Source organism: Asterias rubens, chromosome 2 (genome assembly GCF_902459465.1).
Source record: "Asterias rubens chromosome 2, eAstRub1.3, whole genome shotgun sequence".
Classification (NCBI taxonomy): Eukaryota; Metazoa; Echinodermata; class Asteroidea; order Forcipulatida; family Asteriidae; genus Asterias; species Asterias rubens.
In genome coordinates this window covers 802372-823901 of record NC_047063.1, presented here as the reverse complement: position 1 = coordinate 823901, position 21530 = coordinate 802372, and the positions used below count along the sequence as shown (strand labels likewise).

Genomic DNA, 21530 nt, shown 5'->3' with positions numbered 1-21530 from the left:
ATGTCCTCAGCATTCAAACCTAATGATACAGCAAGATCCTGACCTGCTGGGCCAATATGAGCAGCTTGTACCAAACTGTACACACTACCATCTGATCCTTGGCATTGTAGGGTGATTTCTGTGTAAGAGTCAAATGTTGGACTGGTCTGACAGACTCTGTTCATTTTAGAAACAAAGACGTTGGAACCAAAATCCTCCTTTTGAGAAGTGATGAAGTATGTGAATCCTTCATATGAGAAACCAGTTACATACATTATTGGGAATGGATTGCGTTTATATGAAACATCAAATGCAGTAGATGACGATGGGGGTACCAACAACCTCTTTGGACTAAGGGTTCGTCTGCTAATTGGTGGGATATTTCTATAATCATCTTTAAACAAAGTCACTGCCACATACAACCAGTCTCCTCCATCTGGCCCTTGTCCCATTGGTCCATCAGTTCCTGGTGCAATCAAACTCACAGTAGACAACTCTCCAAAACCAGCAACATTGTGGTTTTTTATGCCTGTCCCGTAAATTGGCCGAAACAACTCATCAGTCAAATCATCTGGATTTCTGAACTGACACTTTCCTTCATTCTCACTTCCACATGTTATCAACCGATTCTGATTATCTAATATCAGGATTTTATTGTAGTTGGTGAATATATCACATCTATCCTCTCCTAGTTCTTGACATGTACTAACATTCTGTAGCAGATTCAATGAACTATCCAGTCTGTATAAGTAGTTGACAGCTCCAACATACACAGCTCCATCAGGGCCAGATAGAGTGAAATGATTGAATTTAGCATTGTGGTTACCAGATGGATCATTGAGAGGTCTAGGAGGATGAGGATTACTGAATGAAGCAATGTGATAAGATGACAGATCTCCTTGCCATTCAGCTGATACAACACTACTTAATAATCCCAGCAGGATCAAACATACAGCCAACAAGATGATTACGTGGCTCCTCTGGGCCTCCATAGTTTTCAATGTTCCAGGACCAGGGAGGTTCAATAGGGGCACCTGACTCTAATGTACGCTTTGTGTCTTTTTGTCACAGATACAAACTTAAACAACTGAAGACTCAATCACAGTGGGTGTGCAAACATGGGTGGACGCAGCAACACCAGCCAGCAGCTTTGTCGCATGATATATCTCGCAAGTTTCTGGAAAACACACAACCGTGTAATACAAGTTATAATTTTGCAAAAAAAAAACACATACACAAACAAACGCCAGAAACTAAAACTAAAACAGCCTCTTGCCTTATTTGGGATAAAGTTGATTCCATTTCCCCATAGTTATTGTAATTATACAACGTGTGGTTTGTAGGCCTACATATTACTTTAAAGCCCGATCTATGGCCCTTCACACAAGATTCACTCTCATTTCCCCAAAATTATATCGATTTCTAATTTATTATCTCTGGAGTCATAGTGAGCTCTCTCAGCTCACGCAACAAAACATAATTCTTACCTGTAAAACCTCCACCTTCAACTTGTTTGTCGTCTGCGATCAGGTTGTAGGGCCAATGTTGGACCAGAGTGTGACGGAAAAAGGTTTTTCAAGTTCGTTGTTGTAACCTGCTTCCACTCATACTGTTTATGCGCATAAATACAAAACTGAATATTCAATTATTATCAAAAACGCACAACACGCCGCACACTGGAACTTTTCTGGAAGTTCTTTATTGGGCATTAAGTGTCTCTTATGGGACACGGTAAATCATATTGTGTACTTCCTCAATTACTGATTGTTAACGTAGAACATGAAACGTTTAAATGGTTTTAACTTTTGATACATTTTCAATACTATATATACCACTGCAAAATTAGTATCCACTTTTTGATATACAACACCCCTGTCTTAAAAATGGAACAGTTCTGTAAACTTTGTTCCTTATCGATATACTTCCAATCGACACAACTTTGCCTCAATCTTTCCATGTTTTAAACAAATACTTCCTTGTAGGAAATTGCGAAGTTTCATGTAGGCCTATATAAAATAAACCACGGTTTTATGTCGTGGTTTAGCAGTAAACAAAATTTAATGTAAACCCAACAATGATAGTTGAGGTGCGCTGTTGAGCGCCATTTTGTTTCCTTTTACTATTTTTTTCTTTTAAATGTAAACTTACTCTAACGCTTAATGTCAGATGGGACATGGAGTTCTTACATATATTCTTCGAGAAAACTTGTGAAACATTCTCACCATCCCCCATCGCACCTCGAAAACCACATTTTGTATTTACACCATGCAGAGTTTAAATGCAGAGGAGTCGCCGCTCAACCTCGCCGCCCTCACGAGTTCGAGCAGATAAAAGGAAATAGACAAAAACAATTTTTTTTGCATTTTAAGTTTCGAAGTTCGGCCATTTTTTAAAATCGAAATTTAATTTAAATGTTAAATTGCTTTTTTATTTCGGGTATAGGGAAATAAATTAGCTTTCAAAAGAAAGAATCATCCGTCAACATGTAGGTTTTTCTTTTGACAGTTCATTTAAACTGAAATTAAAAACGGCGTGGTTTCAGTCTGTCGTTGTGACGTAAACGATTGGCATAATGCCTGTACAAAAGGTAGCGTCCATGTCTCACGGACGCATGTGTGACGGGCAAGGGCGACAATGCCAGTTCGTCACAAAAATGCTTGTCTCTACATTTCAAAGTATACTAAATGTTTTTCACTAAAAAAACAAATGGAAATTTGCTTCAAATAGTTCCTCCTACAAACAGAGCAATATGCATAAATGCACTAATGTTTTGAAGGTTAGAGAAACTTTTACATGAATTTTGTTTGCGATAATATGCTTTATGAATACACGGGAGGGCGGTATTATACTTCTTGTGTGCTTGCATGATCTTCTTCCAAAAGAAGAAGGTTGTTAAAGATACTTAAAACAGTACATTTGTTGTTGCTTTACAGGCAAATGTATAATTTCAAGATTAATTTTGAACTGATTATTTTTGCTTCAACTTATTATTCTTAAATGCCTCTTTCGCATGGACTGACGATAATGTTGAAATGTTAAAACAATACTTTAAGATATATTGCATCCAACGTTTTGATTTCAAATTGAAAACATTATCCTGATGGTATTTATATTATGTCCCTTATCATAAACGTGCACATAACTTGAAAGCTTGAAGTATACGGGGTGGTTAAAGGTGACCATACTCATACTCACTGGTAATGCTGGACAGATGGATCCTTCCAAGTACTGCACTGAGTGAACATCTCCATTTTGAATACATCCCCTGACTGCTTCCTTGAAGGCATCTTATATATCACTCATCTTATACACACACAATGCTGACTGATCAATAGGTACATCACTAGTCCCATCAGCTCCTTCATTCTTAGCAAACACAGCATACAACACCATGTCCTCAGCATTCAAACCTTATGATGCAGCAAGATACTGACCTGCTGGGCCAATATGAGCAGCTTGTACCAAACTGTACACACTACCATCTGATCCTTGACATTGTAGGGTGATTTCTGTGTAAGAGTCAAATGTTGGACTGGTCTGACAGACTCTGTTCATTTTAGAAACACAGACACTGGAACCAACATCCTCCGTTTGATAAGTGATGAAGTATGTGAATCCATCATATGAGAAACCAGCTACATACGTTATTGGGAATGGATTGCGATTATAAGAAAACCCCAATGCAACAGATGAAGACGATCCTGGGTATGGTGCTGGGGATATTAACAATCCGTCTGTACTAAGGATTCTTCTGCTGACTGGTGGGATTGCTCTATACCCATCTTTATACTTATACAGCCGAAATGCTTTGGCCACCTGACAATAAGCACTATCCTCCCCGCCCAATGTTATAAAGCAATAATTCAGATTTTGTTTTAAATTTATTTTAAGATTAGAACAATAGCCTTTGGAGCCACAGTGGTTTGGTCCACTTTGGTTTCACAAAGAGTTAAGACTAGTCTTATCCCGAGTTGCTCGTCCTAACTTAGGACCAGCCCTAAATTTTTAATAACTCCTAGGACAAGGCCTATAGTCCTAAGTGAGGACTATCTTTGCGAAATCGACCCCTGACCATTTTAGAATGAGGTCGTCTTGTCATCTGATTCCAATAGTTGAAAGTTTTATATTCCTTTAAAGGAACACGTTGCCTTGGATCGGTCGAGTTGGTCTTTGAAAAGCGTCCACAAACACAGTCGGCCATTTATGGGAGTCAATAAATGGCCTACCGTGTTAGTTCGCAAAGTAAAAGGAAAACCACGCAATATCCAGGCAAATGTGTGTGAATTATTGTATTCTACTTTTAAAACATCTTTCTAACCATATGCATTTTATAACAAACGATCACAAACGCTTTTAAAAGACCAACTCGACCGATCCAAGGCAACGTGAATTCCTTTAAGCTATTGCTCCATATCCTCATTTTAAACAGAACACATGTATTGTTGCATAGTCCTTTTAGTTGAAAACTTGGCAAAATAAATAATAATAGATCATAGATGGGCAAACCAATCGTATTTAGCTGCATTATTCTCTCCTGTATATTTTATTGTTTTCTAAGTTGATCAATTTTATGGCACTGCTTACAATTCTTAATTGTAAAAAAAAAAAAAGCTAAATTGATAACACAATTTTAAAATATTCAGAATAATAAACAAAATAATCTCTGCAAAAACAATTGTACATAGAAAAAGTTTTAAACTATTGGCTTAAATTTAATATTCTTCCTCAAAATTGACCCTATAAGTATAACATTCATGGAATAGAACCTGCATTCATCCTGGGGTAAAACTCTTAGCCAATGAATGGCTTCAACTTACTTCAGTGAGGGTAATGTTCCAACTTGTGATGTTGTGGACAAGAGTGTTGAAGTCTTACTTCCTCATACTTAATATCATATTTTCAACGTAGCATGACAGCTTTCAACTTATAAACATCTTGAAGATGATAATTAAATGTCTTTAATAATATACATTTATCTGAATATTATACTATCATACATTTATGAACTGTCATTTAAACAAATATTAATAGACAAACTGAAATGGTATACAAGTTAAATATTTCCTCAACATACAAATTAACCGTCACAGTCTTGCCAAAAAAAAATCACATTTTCATTGTTTACTAAAAGTGGTAAAATTTTTTTAAAAACCACTATTAATTTATTGACAAATTTCTGGGTGGACATGTCCAAGAATCTGTGTAAAAATCACGGCAAACTGGGTCAAAATTATGCAAACAAAATTCCATTATTTAAATATCTTTTAGCCTGATCGGGTACGGTTCTGACTGGGAGTTTCCATAAACAATCATGATTTACTGCCTAAAAAAACCACAACAAACTCTACACTGTTAGAAACAGTACACCATTATCTCCAATGTGAAGTATTTTGTCCAAAATGTGCTGGAAAATCTATTACTTTGAAAAGTATTTCAGCTAACAAAATGGAAGAATAAAAATAATAAAATATTACCATGAAAAATACATAAACCTCAAAACTGATCAGACAGACATTATTATTTTCATTCCTCATTTTTTGTACTATTATTTCAGATTTATTGTACAAGTTTGCGTTGAGAAGTCTATGCACAAACATTTGTATATTTTTGTCTCAGGCAAATCGAAACAGGAACCTGGTTAAGGGAAGTCTCACCTCATTTAATGCTTATCTCTTACTTTCATGTATGTTTTCCTGGCCAATGTCAACAAAGAACCCTTGGTTATTTAACACACAGCTCGTTCAAATACTAAATAATTGAAAATTCACATTTTAAGCATTCAACAGTCATTTAACTTCAACAGTTAAGTATTCACTATTCAAGTATAAGATCATTCAACTTCATTATATCAAACATTTCATTCAACTTCATAAGAGCCAGCAGCAAGAGGCTTGTCAACCATTTAATTACATCAAGTGTTTATGGGTATTGGACAATCAACTGAATAGCGAACATGTAGTGTTTAACAAAATAATGAGTTCACCAAAACAAAACTGATTGAATAGTAGCTTAAATGAACCTTGATTGATCAAACTTGAGGTGTGAATTTGAATGGCAGAAGTTGACCTGGAAAACCAGTATTAAACATCAGGAAAATTTTACAAAGCATTGCCTCTGGAGAGTGTTTCTTTCACTTCCTGCAGCAAGCATCCCAGATGCTTCTGATCACTTTGATCTTTTGTCTTCAACACCACAAGAAGCTGTTTTCAGATTGAAAGAGAGAAAGAGAAGTTAATAATTATCATGATTGAGATGTTTATTAATTTCTGGGGGTAATGCATTAATCCATTCTATGAAGAAATAGTGCCTCTGAAACTGTTGGTTTATTCCAGACATTTCAACTAGAAGGTGATCTAATAATTACAGAACAGAGTAGGTGTTTTTGTGGATGAACAACTCCCCTTTAATATAACTTGTGTGTCAATTGTATGTTTTATGATATCTTTTTTTCTCACAAATAAAAATCAATCAACTTACAAGATCCCATAGTTGCATCAAGGTGCTAAGCTTGCTGAACAATCCTGTGAAATTCTACAGAGAAAACAAATACAATTGAATTCATCGAGTGTCAATCCAAATATAACTAAATAAGCATTGTATTCAAGTTTTTACTTTGGAGTAAAAGGATTTAATGGTGCTGTGTGAAGGAATCTTATAATTTAACCAAATTGAATACGTTTTGAGAATTTAACTTGAATTTTTGATAATTGTTTTTGAAAAATTTGGATTGTGAAATGTCCTTTTACCTGACTTGCTTTTTGTAGTTCAGTGTTGAGGTCTTGTGTGGTTACCGGTGTAGACTCCTCCACACCTTTATAGTACTGTCGGACAAGACGCTGGTACTTGGTTTTCTCTCTGCTGTACAGGAACTTGTTGATGGAAGATTCCTGTCAATGTTAACAATTCAGATCACAAGTAAACCACAAAGGTATAAGTAAGTCCAGAAACTTGGAAGTAAGATCTAAAGTGGTTGAAGGAGATGATTCAAGTGGTTTGATCTTGTTTTATTACTTTGTTTATTGTTTTACTGTGATGGTTGTTGAACTCATATGGCTTCCCTACCCGCTCCCCCCATTGTTATCCAATCAATGCAAAATCTATCTCTGTTAGAAATTGTGTTTGGCTCCTCAGGCTTGCAAGCTAGACTGATGTTAAGTTCACTCATGAGAATTCTTTAGTTTCATTACCAGAAATATATAATAATAATTTTACAGCATTGAATACACAGTCTGTATCTTGCAGAATGGCACTGATGAAAATTGTCTCAAGTTTATTACCAGACACTAAAGGAATGCAATCTGGCTTGTCTGTGATTTAAGACAGCCACCCTTTAAGAAAGCCACCCTTTCTGTCATCAGTTTCTCTTTACCTGTCCAAGTTTATCAGTCTTGGTGTCGTGTGCATCATGGAATAACTGACCAATCACATCAATGCTTGCCTCAACGGACGGAGTAGGTCGGATGTCAAAGATGTAGTCTGGATGTTTGATGGCGTTGGACCAGAAACGCAGAGGCAAACTGTTTGAAATAATTTATAAAAACATCTTAGACTATAAGTGTTTAATAAAGTTTACAGCTAAGCAAAATTATGTATCCAAGCAGAAAGTGGTGTTTAGGCTTAAGCGTCTTTCACAAACTGCAATGGATTATGAGGGAGACATGCAAGCCTCAGTTCGTCTCATTTCAAGATAGTTGGAACTTGTATCTTTAATACTTGACATGAACTTGTGAATAGTGATGTGAATATTTATAAATGAGGTTGATCAATGTCTATGGTTTAGTTTCTACAATGCTGTTTAGTATTTTGGTGAAACTATAGGGGTTTTATACTCTTGAGTTTGTTAATAATGTGAGCTGAATCTTATGTAGGGGTCCTTTTAACAATGAATTGGGGGCACTTGATATGTAACAAGGTGTACTCCCTTTCCTATTGTGTCTTCTTTGTGTTCTGGGAATCTCAGGAATTCTGTAGAAGACTTTTGTTTGTTTGGGGGGAGGGGATACTTCTGTACAAGAGGGAAAGAATGTCTTAAAATATGGGAACATGGGGCCTCCCTCTTCCACTCTGCCATTCTTTACTCACATGTTATTCTTCCAGGCGCATTTAATTTCGGGGTCTTTGGACTTCAAGTCATACATGTCTGCCTGGTCATCAAAGAAGTCAAAGAGGAACTTGATTGCCTTGGGGGCGCTCTCCACGGAGAGAATGGTCTGGAACATGTTGTCAACATACTCTTGGATGACGCTCTGTTGTCGAGGAATTCAAGGAATAAAAAGACAGATTTTCATTGTTATGACTGACTGGTCGAATTTGTCATGCTGTATGGTTATAAATATATACAGAATTGGCTTTTGGTGGTATATGCTACATGTATTGCCTATCTCTGTGGACTCCTGGTTCAAACCCCAGAGGGAGCCTTGTATTTGGATGGGGTTTTCAGTTCCTCTACTTGGTTGTGTGTGTCTTCCCCCAATTGGGGTTTTCCTCCCATATTTGAAACTGAGATCTCTACATCATCTTCCCTTTCAGAGAGGTGCCTTCATGATTGCATATTAATTACAGTGCTAGGTGTTCAGTTTTCACTTGGTTGGTACATGGAGGTAGATTTCTACCTCCTTGGTTGGTAGGATATTTTTTTGTATGAGTCGACTGGGGCTTAGTGCATTATTGCTTTGAGAGGGTGCAACTTCAGCAATAAATAGCACAAAATGATGGTATTTTATGAAGATTCGGTCCCAATGGGAACTCACAGGCTGAAGGAGGTTGATTCAAAAGAGGGCGCTACCAGAAGTAATTTATACACAATTCTGGGTATGGGGGGGGGGGGAGGGACAGAATCTCCTGCCACACCGTTTCCACCAATACTAAATACTGTGGTTCCAATCTCAAATAAAACACTCTCTAATTCGGTCATGCCTCATCAACAGCCACTTGGAATTTAGAGTCAGCAAATTCAATCGCTGTTTTGATTTTGAATATACTTGATTTCCTGTTTTTGTACTGTCTTTGCTTGTTTTGAGTGTACTCTCGTACCATGTTTATGTTGGTTGGCTGCGGAGTCACGAGCATCCAGATAATGCTATTATTGGCAAGACTTTCTTAATTCATTATCAATGATGCAATCAAAATACAGGAAGTATTCCTGAGACAAAAGGAAAACTGTAGTAGTAAACTTGTGGGTGCAAACATGTACCGGTAAAAACATTCTTTTGTGAGAAGTGTTGGCTCTGAGAAGAGCTGGTGTGGTCTTGGGATTTTAAATATTATATTTTGCGCAGTTACATTCCTGAAAACGAGCAGAGTGAACTGTTTGAAATGTGGAGACCACATCAGCTCTTCTAAGAACCCAAACTTCTCCCAAGTTACTAAGGCAGTTTATTAAACTTGAAGAGGAAGCAAACGATCCATCGTGGCATTTCAGAAACTACTTGTTTTTGTTTGATAAAAAGGTTACCTTTGATGAGAGAACTCTCTGGAACGGGACCTTGTTAGCAGCCCACTGACTCTGTTTATTGAGTGAAATACAGCACAATTTGCTTCCTTGTTGCTCGGTGCAGCGTTCCTCAATCCTGAAAGACTCCTTCTTTTGAGTCTATTGGGGAAAACGGTTACCATAATTACACACCTTCTCTAGTAAGCGTGAACACTTCTTGACACTTTCCCCAAATTTATTTCGGTGCCCCCCCCCCAAACCCGGTTGCCCCCAGTTCCATTTAAAATTATGGGTTGAGATTCCAATTTACCTGAATAAGATGTTCTGTTTTATAAACTTGATTACAGAACTTTTTTATAATGAACAGTTACACACGAGTGTATTTGTTTTAGTCTTGTTTATTATCTTATTTAAAAAGTACTAAAAAGGGGATTGTGTTGGAAAAATACAAGTGGAAACTATAAGTTTTAATTGGCAAGAGGTACCCCAGAAAAACTTGGTGCACCCCCTTTTACCCTTACTTTGCCACTCCACTTTTTCTACAAGTACCGTATAAAACTGCTGTGAAGTAATTATTCGTCAAGCATTTTGATCCACTGTTTGTATGAAGAATTGTTGGCCATCTCCTGGCATGGAGGCTTCCTCCTCTGACTGCACTCGTGACCCTTCTGGTCCAGCTGGTTCATGGGGAACAGAGCTGCACCGGGACCCACCGGAGTCCACCGGCAATTGCCCTCCAATTCTCTGCCACTCTGCCATCGCCGGCAAGGCTCCCTTATTTATCAACTGATTTTTTTTGCAACAATGTTTCACTAAAATTCTTATTTATTTATTTATTTATTTTACTTACCAGATGCCAATCTCTGAACCCTTCCTGGTCTTGTTCTTCATCTTCCAAACCAGCGTTATCTAGAGACATGAGTTCTGGGAAGAAAATTCAAGATTAATCTCTTTATCTTTTAAGGGTGCTGAATACTTTTAAGGAGATGTTTTGACAACTTTTGGTATTACTGTGATTTTGTTGTCATAAAAATGACTGTGTTTTTTTTTAGTGATATTCAGACTGTGTAAATATAAACAGCTGGCATTCTGTTCATGAATGTAAGTTGTTTTCTTGATTAATGGTTACACTTTCAAAGAAAACCTAAGCAAATTTGTGTTTCAGAATCAATATTTACCATAAGCAGTCTCCCTTTCATACTGTTTCTGCTGTGCACTGTCAGTGACCTACAGGTAACCAGCAACAAGAAAAGTACCAATGAAAATTCTTGACCAATCAAACACTCCACAAATTCATCTCTTAATTGTTAATAAATGCAGGCAAAGTTATTGTGAAATAATATTTCATCAAATGGAATTATTTAGTGGCTTAGCATGGACAAAATTATTTTGATTTTATTGTAATGGGCAGCAGTGAAAATGTTAAAGCAGTGCAATGATCTGAAATTTAACTCCAAAGCTTGCTGGCAATTGTTGTAAATATTAGTTAGACTAAATCTCATGTTGGTATAATTGGAGGATGAGATTTAGTTTCTTTGTTGGATTGTTGACATAAAATTGGTAAATGTTTCTTACATTTGTTGTTAACTCTGGTTGGGGTTCATTATGAGAGATCTTCTGCTGGATGCTACCTTTTGTTGGGACGCAGTAACCACCTTCCTCAGTGAATGTGGACTCAGCTTCCATAGCCTAGGAGACAATTGTTACCATGATTACTCATTGTTACTTTCAAAGAGAGAGGAATCTTAATGCTTAATAGTTATCCTTTGACAAGAGTACTGATGAAAGTAAACTGATGTTTTATTATGTGATTTTGGAGTGAGGTTGAAGGTTGGCTCCATTATTTCTGTGTGCACTTCCAGAGTGCCATAAAAGGAAGATCATTTTTTGGGGAAAACACATTGGATCCCATAGCAATATCCTAAACAGTCACATTGATAAGTATTGTTAAAAGCTTTGCATGATGTGGATAAGTAGGAAGAAACTTTAAATAAATAGTAAACTTGCTGGTACATCAATGTGTAAATCTCTTTTGTGGTGTTGACTCAGAGCCAACACTCCCACAAAAGATATTTACACATGGTTGCACCCGAAGGTTTACTATTTATTTATAGTTCCTTCCTAGTCGTTTTGATGTAACTTTAGATTTTTACCAGATGTTGATTTTGATATCCTCCCGAGCGGTTTTCAACTTGGACGGTAAAATATTCTGTAGATGATGAAACAAAATAAGGAAAAATTACCAACCATCATTTAAAAATAAAAGTTTAGAACTCAGCTCAACTTCATGGATCTAGAAAATCAATTGTGAAATTTGTTGTCAAAAAGTTTTTGTTTGTTTGGTTTGTTATTTAAATTTTGGGGGCAATAGGGCCTAGCAATTTTTGAAATAAAAACTGTACGCACTTCAGTTTGTGCTAAGCAAACAAAATTTTTGATACTTGATTTCTCTCCAAGATATACCAGCCAACTTTGAGTTTTTCTAGCTTCTTGAACTTTTATTTATAAATTGTTTTAAAAGATTGTATACCATGTGTAATTTTTTCCTGATCCTGATGCACTGGTCCGCAGCAACTTTCGGCTTGTCCTGTGCCTTCATCCACTAGGGTAACTGGTGCTCTGTCAGGTACCTATTATAGGCAATACCAGGGAACCAGTGAAAACTCTTTCCTAATTGTATCATCTTTAAAAAACTTTGTTTTCATCACCTGCAATATCATTGCAACCTCTGCAATCCTTTTGCAGTCATTGTATTCTGATGTACAAATACAGTGTGAAAGCATGCTCAGTTGTCTTTACTACTTTTACACACACAAAACAATGTACACAGACACCCAAAACGAAGGTGTTGTAATAGAAATCATAATAATAACCAGTTTTTATATAGCACTTTTTACACCTAAGGGCTTCTCAAAGTAAGCGTTTCAAACATTACCCCTGGTCACTGGCCTTAAATAATTTCTTAAACCATTTCAGCTCCCTGGGGGAGTGTACAGCATGTGTGACTATGCGCTACTCGTCTAAACCAATCACAAGAACCATCTCTGCCCTCGAACCCACACTCTGCTGACCAGAAGCACCAGAGCTTGAGTTCAGTGCTCTTATCCGAACAGCACTGTGACAGGACTTCTAACCTTGCTTTGACAGTTTTGAAATACAGGATATGGGAAAACATAGTTGTGAATTTGCACTTGGTCTATGGCTGCTTTTTGCATTTTAATAATGTTATAAGGGCCTTGAACTTCAGATACCTATTTTGAAACCATGTTATTTTAAGCCCCAGTTTTGTTGATAAAGTTATCCTGTGTTTTACTCACGTGGAAATCTTTCAGGGTCTTGAGTGGACTTGGCTTGTTAGTGAGAGGTCTGATGCTCTTGTCTGTCAAGATCAGACGCTCGTTCTTTCTTTGATGCCAAACTGTCATAAAAAAGCCACAATGATGTTAAAGATAATCTTCTTATTTTGAGAAATATTTGTTTGTTTTAAAGGAAGGGAAACTGTGCCTTAGTCAGACTATATTGGTGTTCGATAAGGGGAATTGTGACCCCCCCCCCACCCATATGTGCTGGAATCTCGGGAATTCTTTAGAAAATTTTAGGGGTTACTTCTGTGCACACTGAGGATAATATTGTGTTTAAGTATGCAAGATTTTGTGAGTAATAAGCGATCAAGTTTTATAATTGATTATTTTCTGCTGGAGTGTTGGACCAGAAAGCCCTCTGGTCAAAAATTAAGGTGGTGTGTGAGACATTCAATGGAGCCATTAAAATTTGAGAATAAATATCCCTTTTTGAAAATTGTTTGACACAGAATCCCCAAACTGATGAATGTCAAACAGAGGGAGACAGTGTCTTGTCTTTACAGAGCAATTTAAGAGTAACTTACCAAGACTGACTTGGTTGGCACTGGGTCTGCTGGAGTAGGGTTTGTTGAGATGGAGGGCATCTAAGATCTTCTCCTTGACTTGGGAGACGGTGTCTACGTCTATCACCTTGACTTCCTTGATGACATTTCCCTCTCTGTTGAGAACTACCAGTGTCTAAAACCCACAAATACAAATAATTGTATGATTCATTTGTCGGATTTTAGTTGGGTTCTTACTGAGGTTAGTGGCAGAAAAAGGTGGTTTTAAAGTAAAGTGTGTGTGAGTTTGTTTCCTTCATGCATTAAAGCTATGTACATGGGATCAAAGTGCTCTCAATATGTTTGAATATGCACAAGAATTGCACCGTCTTTAGTAGGTCTCAGAGAATCAGATTATTGGATATCTTATACTTACCAAGATGTTGAAGTTTACAGTTTCTTGCAGTAAATTCTCAAAGTTAAGAGAAAATTCTGCCTGGCCAGTGACGACATCAATAGGACCTTGTTCAGTGCGGTATTTGATGGCACGGTACAACACAAACAGAGGGTAGGCGGTGTGATTCTATACCAAAACATAATAACAAAAGAAACTATGTTTAGTTCAAATGCAAAAACATCACCATACAAAGTGGTGCAAAGGGGAAACCCCGAACAGGCATGCAGGCTCACTACCCTTGTTCACACATACAAAAACAAACAGACGAAAACAACAGAAAAGGAAAGAGAAAACAATTGTAGAAATCATGCAAAACATTGTGAGACTCTAAAATTCACTTCCAGAACACCTCAGACAAATGCACAACATCACACTCTTCCAGCAGAAACTTAAAACACACTTGCTCATGCTTGCTTTCCAACATCTTGACAATACTGTAACTAACCTTTAACTCCTTCCAGACCGGCGCCTTTGACTGTTTTCAGTAAAGTGCGCCTTATAAATGCTGTAGTTTATAATTATTATACATGCGCTACTATCATTTGTAATTTAATAATTGCAATTATTCTTAATTATTCGGCAATGTTTTCAAATGTTGACCTACCTTCAGTTGGTCATACAGACATAGGGAGACCCAGTTTGAAAGAAGCTTCTCAAAAACACTGTCTGTCCTGGATAATAAATTGCACGAGCAAAATGTAACTTTATTTCTTTTGAGTTGTGGGGGTTTCGCAACAAACAGGTGGTTTAAAACCCTTTCAGGCGGGGTACACATTTGGTAATTGCCAAAGACCAGGATCCTCATCCGAGGATGACCCAGGGATGAGTCAGGCCACATTAGAATCCAGGTCAATTATCCCCAAGAGAATTTTAGAGTGTAATGAAATAATAGGTAATGTTCTTAGCTTACTTGCTGAAGAGTAGGAGTTCCTGATTGGTGGCTTGAGCATCTTTAATCTTCTGTGACATCAACGTTAACAAGATGCTAAAAATAACAAGAATGTTCAGTAGGCTATAACTAAACAATTTAAAAGATAATAAAAATACAAGAATCTTGAAACCCATATGAGGAGGATACCACTGGTTTTCCTTTTAAGTTGGTCTTGAAACTTCGCATGGTGGAAGTATTAAGAGATAATTGCGGTGACACTATGCCAATAATTCTCGTTTATAGACTATGAACCAGTGGTAAACAACTCAACATTTCCACAAGTGCACTCTGATTGTCCTTAAGAGGACGCTGGACTATGTTGCTGTGCGCTGCCAAAGAGGTTTAGGTTGAAGCCTTCTTGCCAGCTTAACCTCTTGAGCAGATTTTAAGCATCACTCAGCAACAGAGTCCAGTTTTCTCCTGTTAAGGAGAGTCAAAGAATACTTGTTGAAATGTCTCACTGTTAACCAGTGGTTCTTCAGAGAACCAACACAGCTCATTAAGAAAATCATTTGTGTCTTTGCAAGCTTCACTTGATGGCTTTTCTTTCAGTACAAAATAAAAAAATCAAGAATATTTTGTTTTAAATATTTGTGACCTTTTATCCCAGTCTTGAGTTTTCTTGCTATAGGTCCTTAGTTTGCCATTGTCTGTTCCATCTGATATGTATTCCAAATTACCTTCTCCAAGTTTGCTCTTTGTAGTCTGAAGCAACTTAAAATATAGGTAATCAACGCAGTCCCTAGAGTTTGACTTACTCTGTTAGGATATCCAGGGTGTCATTCAGTACCATAGTAACAGTCAGTAAAGATGCTATCGATTGTCTAGAAATAGGAAATTGTGCAAAAACAAAACCAATTGTAGTAATGTTGTACATTGGTAATTGAGCCACCAGTGTGTTCAACCTCTGTAAACAAAAATGTTTTAAATACATACTACTTTTTTACAAATGAATGGACGTATATATAATATAATATCACTGATCTAAATCCTAGCATAGTTTTCAAAAAATATATACAGAATTTTTTAATTAACAAAATAATCCTTGAGAAAATAATCCATATTACTATGAATATCCAGCAAAAGAAAGAAATTGTGAATATAAAGTGTTAAACAGCCTCATTCTTTGGGGAGGGGGAATCGACAGAAAATCATGTCTCAAACTTCTCACCTTTCTTTGACCGAAATCTTTGAGCGACTCCTTGTATCTAGGGTCTGGATGAAAACTAATAAGAAGTTCTTGTTGCCTAGCAACTCAGAGAACATCATCATGGCTTCTTCAACCATAGCATGTTCACCGTACTATGCACAGAATGAAAAATGAATGATTTTTAGACAAACTGCAATATGGTTCCTAAGCATCAAATTTTAAATTCAACAGTTAAAGGTGCAACAATGTTGATCACTCTGATAAATTTCTGTATTTCCTTTATTTGGTGAGGTTTGTTTGCTGTTTGCATTTTGCTCTAACTTTACTGTTTCTTTGGAAGGGGTTATATAGTAAATACTTTGGATTTGGTGTTGTTCCTTTTGTTGAGTCCTTGCGTTCAATTTCACAAAACACTAGAGTACATCTAGGTGTGAATTGAATTGCATCATTACACTGTGCTGAGTAATTAATAAGATTCTCACACACAAAGCTTTTTGTGAAATTGGCCCTTGGTGTTTGGTGTCACCACTTTTGAAGATTTTCAAAACAGGAATTCAAAGGACTAAGTCATGAGTAGAATTACTGGTCAGGATAAAGATTTGCAGCAAAAGTTATATTTAGCATGTGATGGTTTGTTGTCAACTGTGGTTCCTGAGAAAGAGTTTATAAATAAGTCAAGTGGTCTGGCAACCTGACGTCAGATTCACTTTTATTAAGGACTCTAGAAACAGGGCCCATTTTTATAGAGCTGCTTTAGCACAAAAATAAGCTGAGCAAAACTAAATTATGCTTACCAGAATAAAGTTACCAGCCAAAATACTATTATCGCATACAATTTGTGACTGCTTTCCTGCTCATTCTTGCTAAGCGGGGATTTTGTAAGCAGTGTTCTCTGCTTACAAGAGAACTTTCTGCCTAGAGTAGCTCTATGAAATTAGGCCCTGCACCTGACCCTTGGGAGTATAGACTTGAGATATGGATTTTTGTTATTTGCTGTAACTTTTTTAATGGATAACTGTAACTTTTTAATGGATTTTTTATGCAATTTCGCATTTGATTGTTTTCGTATGGATTAATTTTCATAATTTAAATTTTTTTTACTGGTATTGTGTTAAATTGTTATGCGCTCTCGAACAGGCTGGTCCTGGAGAGAGCGCAATAATAAGTTCATAGATTATTAAATTATTACTCAAGATCCTACTTCATCGGACTTAATGACAGGTCTCTGATTCAGAGGATCTTGCAGTCTCTTGTGTTGATCAATGTTACCTCTTGATCTGTTGTGGTTGGTCGAACCTCTTGTCCAATGAACAGCATGTTAGTAGCATAGTCACGGTGACTCACAAATGGCATCCCACTCTCTTCAACGTCACTTGTCAATCGGAGAATGTCAAATTTTCTCTGGGAGAGTCCTGTTTTTCAAATTGTTATTAAAGTATGATCCTGTTCAATGTGGATGTGATAAACTGATTATCTTTATTAAAAGCTTCATTTGCCCTGTGAGGCACAGCCGCTTTGGAACTGTAACTTACTTAGAACATAAAACTTGCTCAGTAGAAACAGGTAGCCAGCCAACATCTCATAAAGTTGTTGTGGCAACTGGTGCCCCAATCTTTTTTTTTTATTGCTCTTTTTGCTTAGCAGAGAAAACTGCTTAACAGCTTTTGGGCCGATGTTTGTCACTGATTTACTACTTCTTTGTGCTTTTTAGCAGAGAAACCTAGCTTAGCACAAATTGTCTGCATATATCACTATCAGCTTCAACTAAAAAATTGTCCCCTGGTCATATAATCAATAAAGTAAATTCTGTGAACTTTAATTCTGACCTTTCTTAACATCTTCAAGAAGGTCTTTCTTTAAGACCAGAAGATCAGCATCTCGCCTGGCTCTCTTCAGCCTAATCGTCAGGACTATAACTATGCAGACCAAGATGATGAAAGTCACTGCTCCGATAACCGCTAGAATAGTAATAGTTGAAATGGCTGAACTATATTTGATGTAACCAATGCGGAACTCAAGGTTGCTGTGAACCACCTGAAAAGGAGATTAAAATATGTTAAGAATTGCACAGAATAAGTACAACTGAGATTTGAGTCATCTCACCCCTTTATCTTACTTCATAAAGTCTTCTTATAAGGAGGTTATTTCTCAAGTGAGTTCCAAGTGAGTTTTGTCTTACAAGATGCAGAAAGCACTCTGTAATGGTTCTTTCATTCTACAATGTGTTAACTTAAAACTAAGATTTGTGTTACGACTTGCCCAGACTTAAGAAAGCCCTGTCTATGTGTCTTAATGCAATAACTCATTGTCAGATGGTTGTTTCTTATTTGGTAGATCACAACTGAGATTTTTTTTAAGACTTACCCAGACTACGAGGAGTCCTCTGCATTTGTTTTGACCCTTGAAGTTCTAGGCAGATGGTTGTTTCATGAATAAATAGCAACAGAGAGGTTTCTTCTGGAGCGCTCTCTCTTTGTCTTGGCTCATGAATTGTAGTTCAGATGGTTGTTTCTTTATGGCAACAGAGGTTTCTCTTAAGACTTACCCAGACCACAGGAAGACCTCTCTCTTTGTCTTGGCCGGTGAAGTCCCCTGCAGGTGGTTGCTCCTTGGGTAAAATACAACCAAGGGCTGTTTCTTCAATGAAGGTTACGTCACTTCTCACTGGTCCAACATAAATGATGATTTCTGATTCAGTGATTGCCTTGTTGATAAACTTACCCTTTAAATAAACAGTATACCAATAAATGAAGATAGAACACTATTTTTTCAAGACAACAATAAAAATGGCAAGGGATTCATTTACATGACAAAAAAAAAGAAAACCGAAGAAATCCTTGCACTGATAATTGAAATGGCTGGTTGAACCAGTCTTTGTTGGAAAAAACACACAACTCTTTTAGCTGTAAACTCAAATCATAAACACGTTGTACAAATTTTGAAGAAAATAAACAAATATGAAACCCTTAACAATATGACAGCAACGCAGTTTAAAGTTATTTTGTAGATCTTAAACCACTAGGTATAAGGAAACTATACTTTCCAGTTTTAGAATCCGTGAGCATTACTTTACCTTGATTTTCAACAAATTGTCCATCTTGTCATATAAATTGTTTTCAAACTCATCATACTCTGGATCAGGAAAGAACTCCAAGTCAACATCGTTGTCTTCTGACCACGTTAAGAGGTCACTCACACCGTCCATAATGAAGCCAAATGTCACAGTATGTTTGGATTGAGATCTGCTTACGGCTGATGTTATATTGGGAGTTGTACAGCGCATGAACTCTGAGCCTTCCACAGCACAACTCTTGAAAAACAAAATTTGTAAAACAACTATTTGTTAAAAGTCCTGTTGTGATTAACATTTAATCTTTGAAATTGTCGAGATGTAAGATGGGAAAATGTTATAGTATAATTTTTATGTTGACTCACCTCCACAAACTCATTAATGTTGAGTCCCTCACTGCCAATAGATCTTTTATAGATTTGAGAAGCAACTGTAACAACAAGTGAAGCCATCTGGGCAGTGTCTAGATGAGTCCCTCTGACAACCATCTCCCGACCGCCACTGAGTATTGACAATAAAATCAAAGGGTAAACAACTGCAGGATAAAAGTAGCTAAACTAATCTGATTAGGAAATAATGAGGTTATTTTTACATTTAAATTTTTCATTGCTTTCAATGAGATTTCCAATTTGTTGACCCATTTAGCTTCAACTTACTTGTGAAACTGCAGCCTTATAAGACACAAATTGAAGATTGTGGTCAATTGAAAAATTTCAACAGAAAAATATAGTGTCATTAAAGGCATAGGACACTATTGGTAATTACTCAAAATAATTATCACCATAAAACCTCACTTGGTAACAAGTAATGGGGAGAGGTTGATAGTATAAAACATTGTGAGAAACGTCTCCCTCTGAAGTGGCGTTGTTTTTCGAGAAAGAAGTAAATTTCCACGAATTTGATTTTGAGACCTCAAGTTTAGAATTTGAGGTCTCAAAATCAACCATCTAAACGCACACAACTTCGTGTGACAAGGGTGTTTTTTCTTTCATTGTTATCTCGCAACTTCGACGACCAATTGAGCTCAAATTTTCACAGGTCTGATTTTGTTTGTATATGTTGAGATACACCAAGTGAGAAGACTAGTCTTTGACAATTACCAATAGTGTCCTCTGTCTTTAACAACTATTGTTTGTAGATGTACTCACGAATATATACTGGTGGTTGGACTGACTTCAGTAATGACCGGGTTGTCGCTGAAAGTGTACACCTCGCTTGTTTTATCTGATCCATCAAAAGACATCTTGAGAACTTCTGTCTGCCCAACAGACCCCTCAGAGCTTGTGCACACTGCTTCAGTCTCTGTCACTGGGCTGTGAAGTAAATCAAAAATATACAACCAATGACACATCACTATAAAAGACTTTTCTTAACCAACTGACTAATGGTGTGATTCTGATCAGACCTCAATTTAAAAGACTAATCAAAACAAATCTCTGACGAACAGGCTCAACCTCTATGACTTAATTGTTTTGTCTTTACTTGCCTTTTTATATTGCAAGCTTTATCACCAATGAATGCCTGAATATTCCGTCCTGTATTTAGAGCCATTCCGTTGATTGTTAAACGAGTCCCACCAGCTGCTGGTCCAAAACGAGGACTGAAACTTGTAATAGATGGAACCTGGCAGGAAAATCAGAATCACAAAAAACAAATAAAGTAGACACTAAACATCGAGCAGACCATGTGTCCTGCTAATTGTCAACAAGCAATTGTTATATTGATCTCATTGGAAAAGAAACACTTATTTTTTGTATCTTGTTTTCAAATAATCTTGAGCGATTGATTGAAATGCAATCTAGGACTAGAAAATAGAAAATAGATCCCATGTTGAATGGACTTTTATTTCAAAACTTAATGTTGATTTATTTTCAACAGTTCCAAGTTTTACAGACACTCAGACCCCATCAGAGTTGTAATCAAACTTACCCTATATTGAAAGTTGACATTTCCTTTGCTTTCCTGTAGTGTTGTCCCATCACCTCCCCTGACTGTAAGAGATACCGGCACAACACTTTCAACTCTTGATTGAGTTAGGCAACTTACACTGTGGAATAAGGTAAGATTATATTTCTTTTTTACATAACTGAAGAATCTATAAAACGTCTTGTTAGAAATATCTTTCATTTGTTATACCATAATTATTTTGTTTACAATGCTGGTGCAGCTGGAGTCGAACAAAAAGGACAATGTGAGGTTTCAAATCCCGCTAATCCACAATAATAAATATATTAACTTTTTAAGAACAAAGTGATCACAATGGTAAAATAAAATGGCTAAGCTGTGGCTGTGAAGACACCCCTCTCTAAAAAACAAACAAACAAACAAACAAACAAACAAACAAACAAACAAACACCTACACCTCTATAAACAAATAAACAAACAAACAAAAGATTACACAAACTCAGCGTTCAACAGTGTGATCAAACACTTACCTCCAACCGAGTACAAAGTAAGCCTCTAGTCCATCTAAGATGGTTTTGTAAAACTTCTTACCTGGTGCCTATTTCATAATAGGCTTCCAGTCCATCCAGATGGCACTGTTGGTCTCCAATCATCACATTCAGTACAGTATGGAACCCTGTGCCAATATCTGTACCCATTACAGATACTATGGTGTTACCTTCTATTGGTCCACTCAATGGATACACCTAAACAATCAAAAC

General features: G+C 36.8%; 2 protein-coding genes across 2 annotated transcripts in view; both read right to left on the bottom strand.

Moving 5' to 3' along the window:
- Window positions 1–19: 19 nt before the first annotated feature.
- LOC117307329 (plexin-A2-like) lies at window positions 20–1584 on the bottom strand. Its single transcript, XM_033792050.1, has 3 exons — window positions 1467–1584; window positions 249–1156; window positions 20–118 (listed from the first exon to the last, which is right to left on the bottom strand). Exons 2-3 carry the CDS (start codon window positions 969–971, stop codon window positions 20–22), a joined length of 822 nt encoding a protein of 273 aa, XP_033647941.1. The 5' UTR covers window positions 972–1156; window positions 1467–1584.
- A 2915-nt stretch (window positions 1585–4499) lies between these two features.
- The window catches only part of LOC117307328 (plexin-A4-like), a 28305-nt gene continuing 11274 nt past the window's right edge, over window positions 4500–21530 (bottom strand). Inside the window, exons 15-41 of the mRNA XM_033792048.1 lie at window positions 21361–21515; window positions 20794–20911; window positions 20351–20487; window positions 20013–20177; window positions 19230–19365; window positions 18868–19104; window positions 18340–18516; window positions 17621–17828; window positions 17064–17206; window positions 15816–15946; window positions 15403–15468; window positions 14624–14698; window positions 14318–14384; window positions 13693–13839; window positions 13299–13452; window positions 12730–12830; window positions 11943–12042; window positions 11566–11621; window positions 10988–11101; window positions 10591–10639; window positions 10263–10336; window positions 9434–9571; window positions 8062–8225; window positions 7349–7496; window positions 6726–6866; window positions 6457–6510; window positions 4500–6179 (exon numbers count right to left, since the gene is read on the bottom strand). Of these exons, the coding sequence (XP_033647939.1) occupies window positions 6078–6179; window positions 6457–6510; window positions 6726–6866; window positions 7349–7496; window positions 8062–8225; window positions 9434–9571; window positions 10263–10336; window positions 10591–10639; window positions 10988–11101; window positions 11566–11621; window positions 11943–12042; window positions 12730–12830; window positions 13299–13452; window positions 13693–13839; window positions 14318–14384; window positions 14624–14698; window positions 15403–15468; window positions 15816–15946; window positions 17064–17206; window positions 17621–17828; window positions 18340–18516; window positions 18868–19104; window positions 19230–19365; window positions 20013–20177; window positions 20351–20487; window positions 20794–20911; window positions 21361–21515 (3357 nt within the window). The 3' untranslated portion in view covers window positions 4500–6077. The remainder of the gene's footprint in view (window positions 6180–6456; window positions 6511–6725; window positions 6867–7348; window positions 7497–8061; window positions 8226–9433; window positions 9572–10262; window positions 10337–10590; window positions 10640–10987; window positions 11102–11565; window positions 11622–11942; window positions 12043–12729; window positions 12831–13298; window positions 13453–13692; window positions 13840–14317; window positions 14385–14623; window positions 14699–15402; window positions 15469–15815; window positions 15947–17063; window positions 17207–17620; window positions 17829–18339; window positions 18517–18867; window positions 19105–19229; window positions 19366–20012; window positions 20178–20350; window positions 20488–20793; window positions 20912–21360; window positions 21516–21530) is intronic.

What these genes read in the sequence shown, in the direction of transcription:
- LOC117307329 (XM_033792050.1), bottom strand. Translation starts at nt 971, where the DNA reads ATGGAGGCCCAGAGGAGCCACGTAATCATCTTGTTGGCTGTATGTTTG. An exon ending in ATCCATTCCCAATAATGTAT is followed by an intron (nt 119 to 248) that starts GTAACTGGTTTC and finishes ACTCTTACACAG; the next exon opens with AAATCACCCTACAATGCCAA.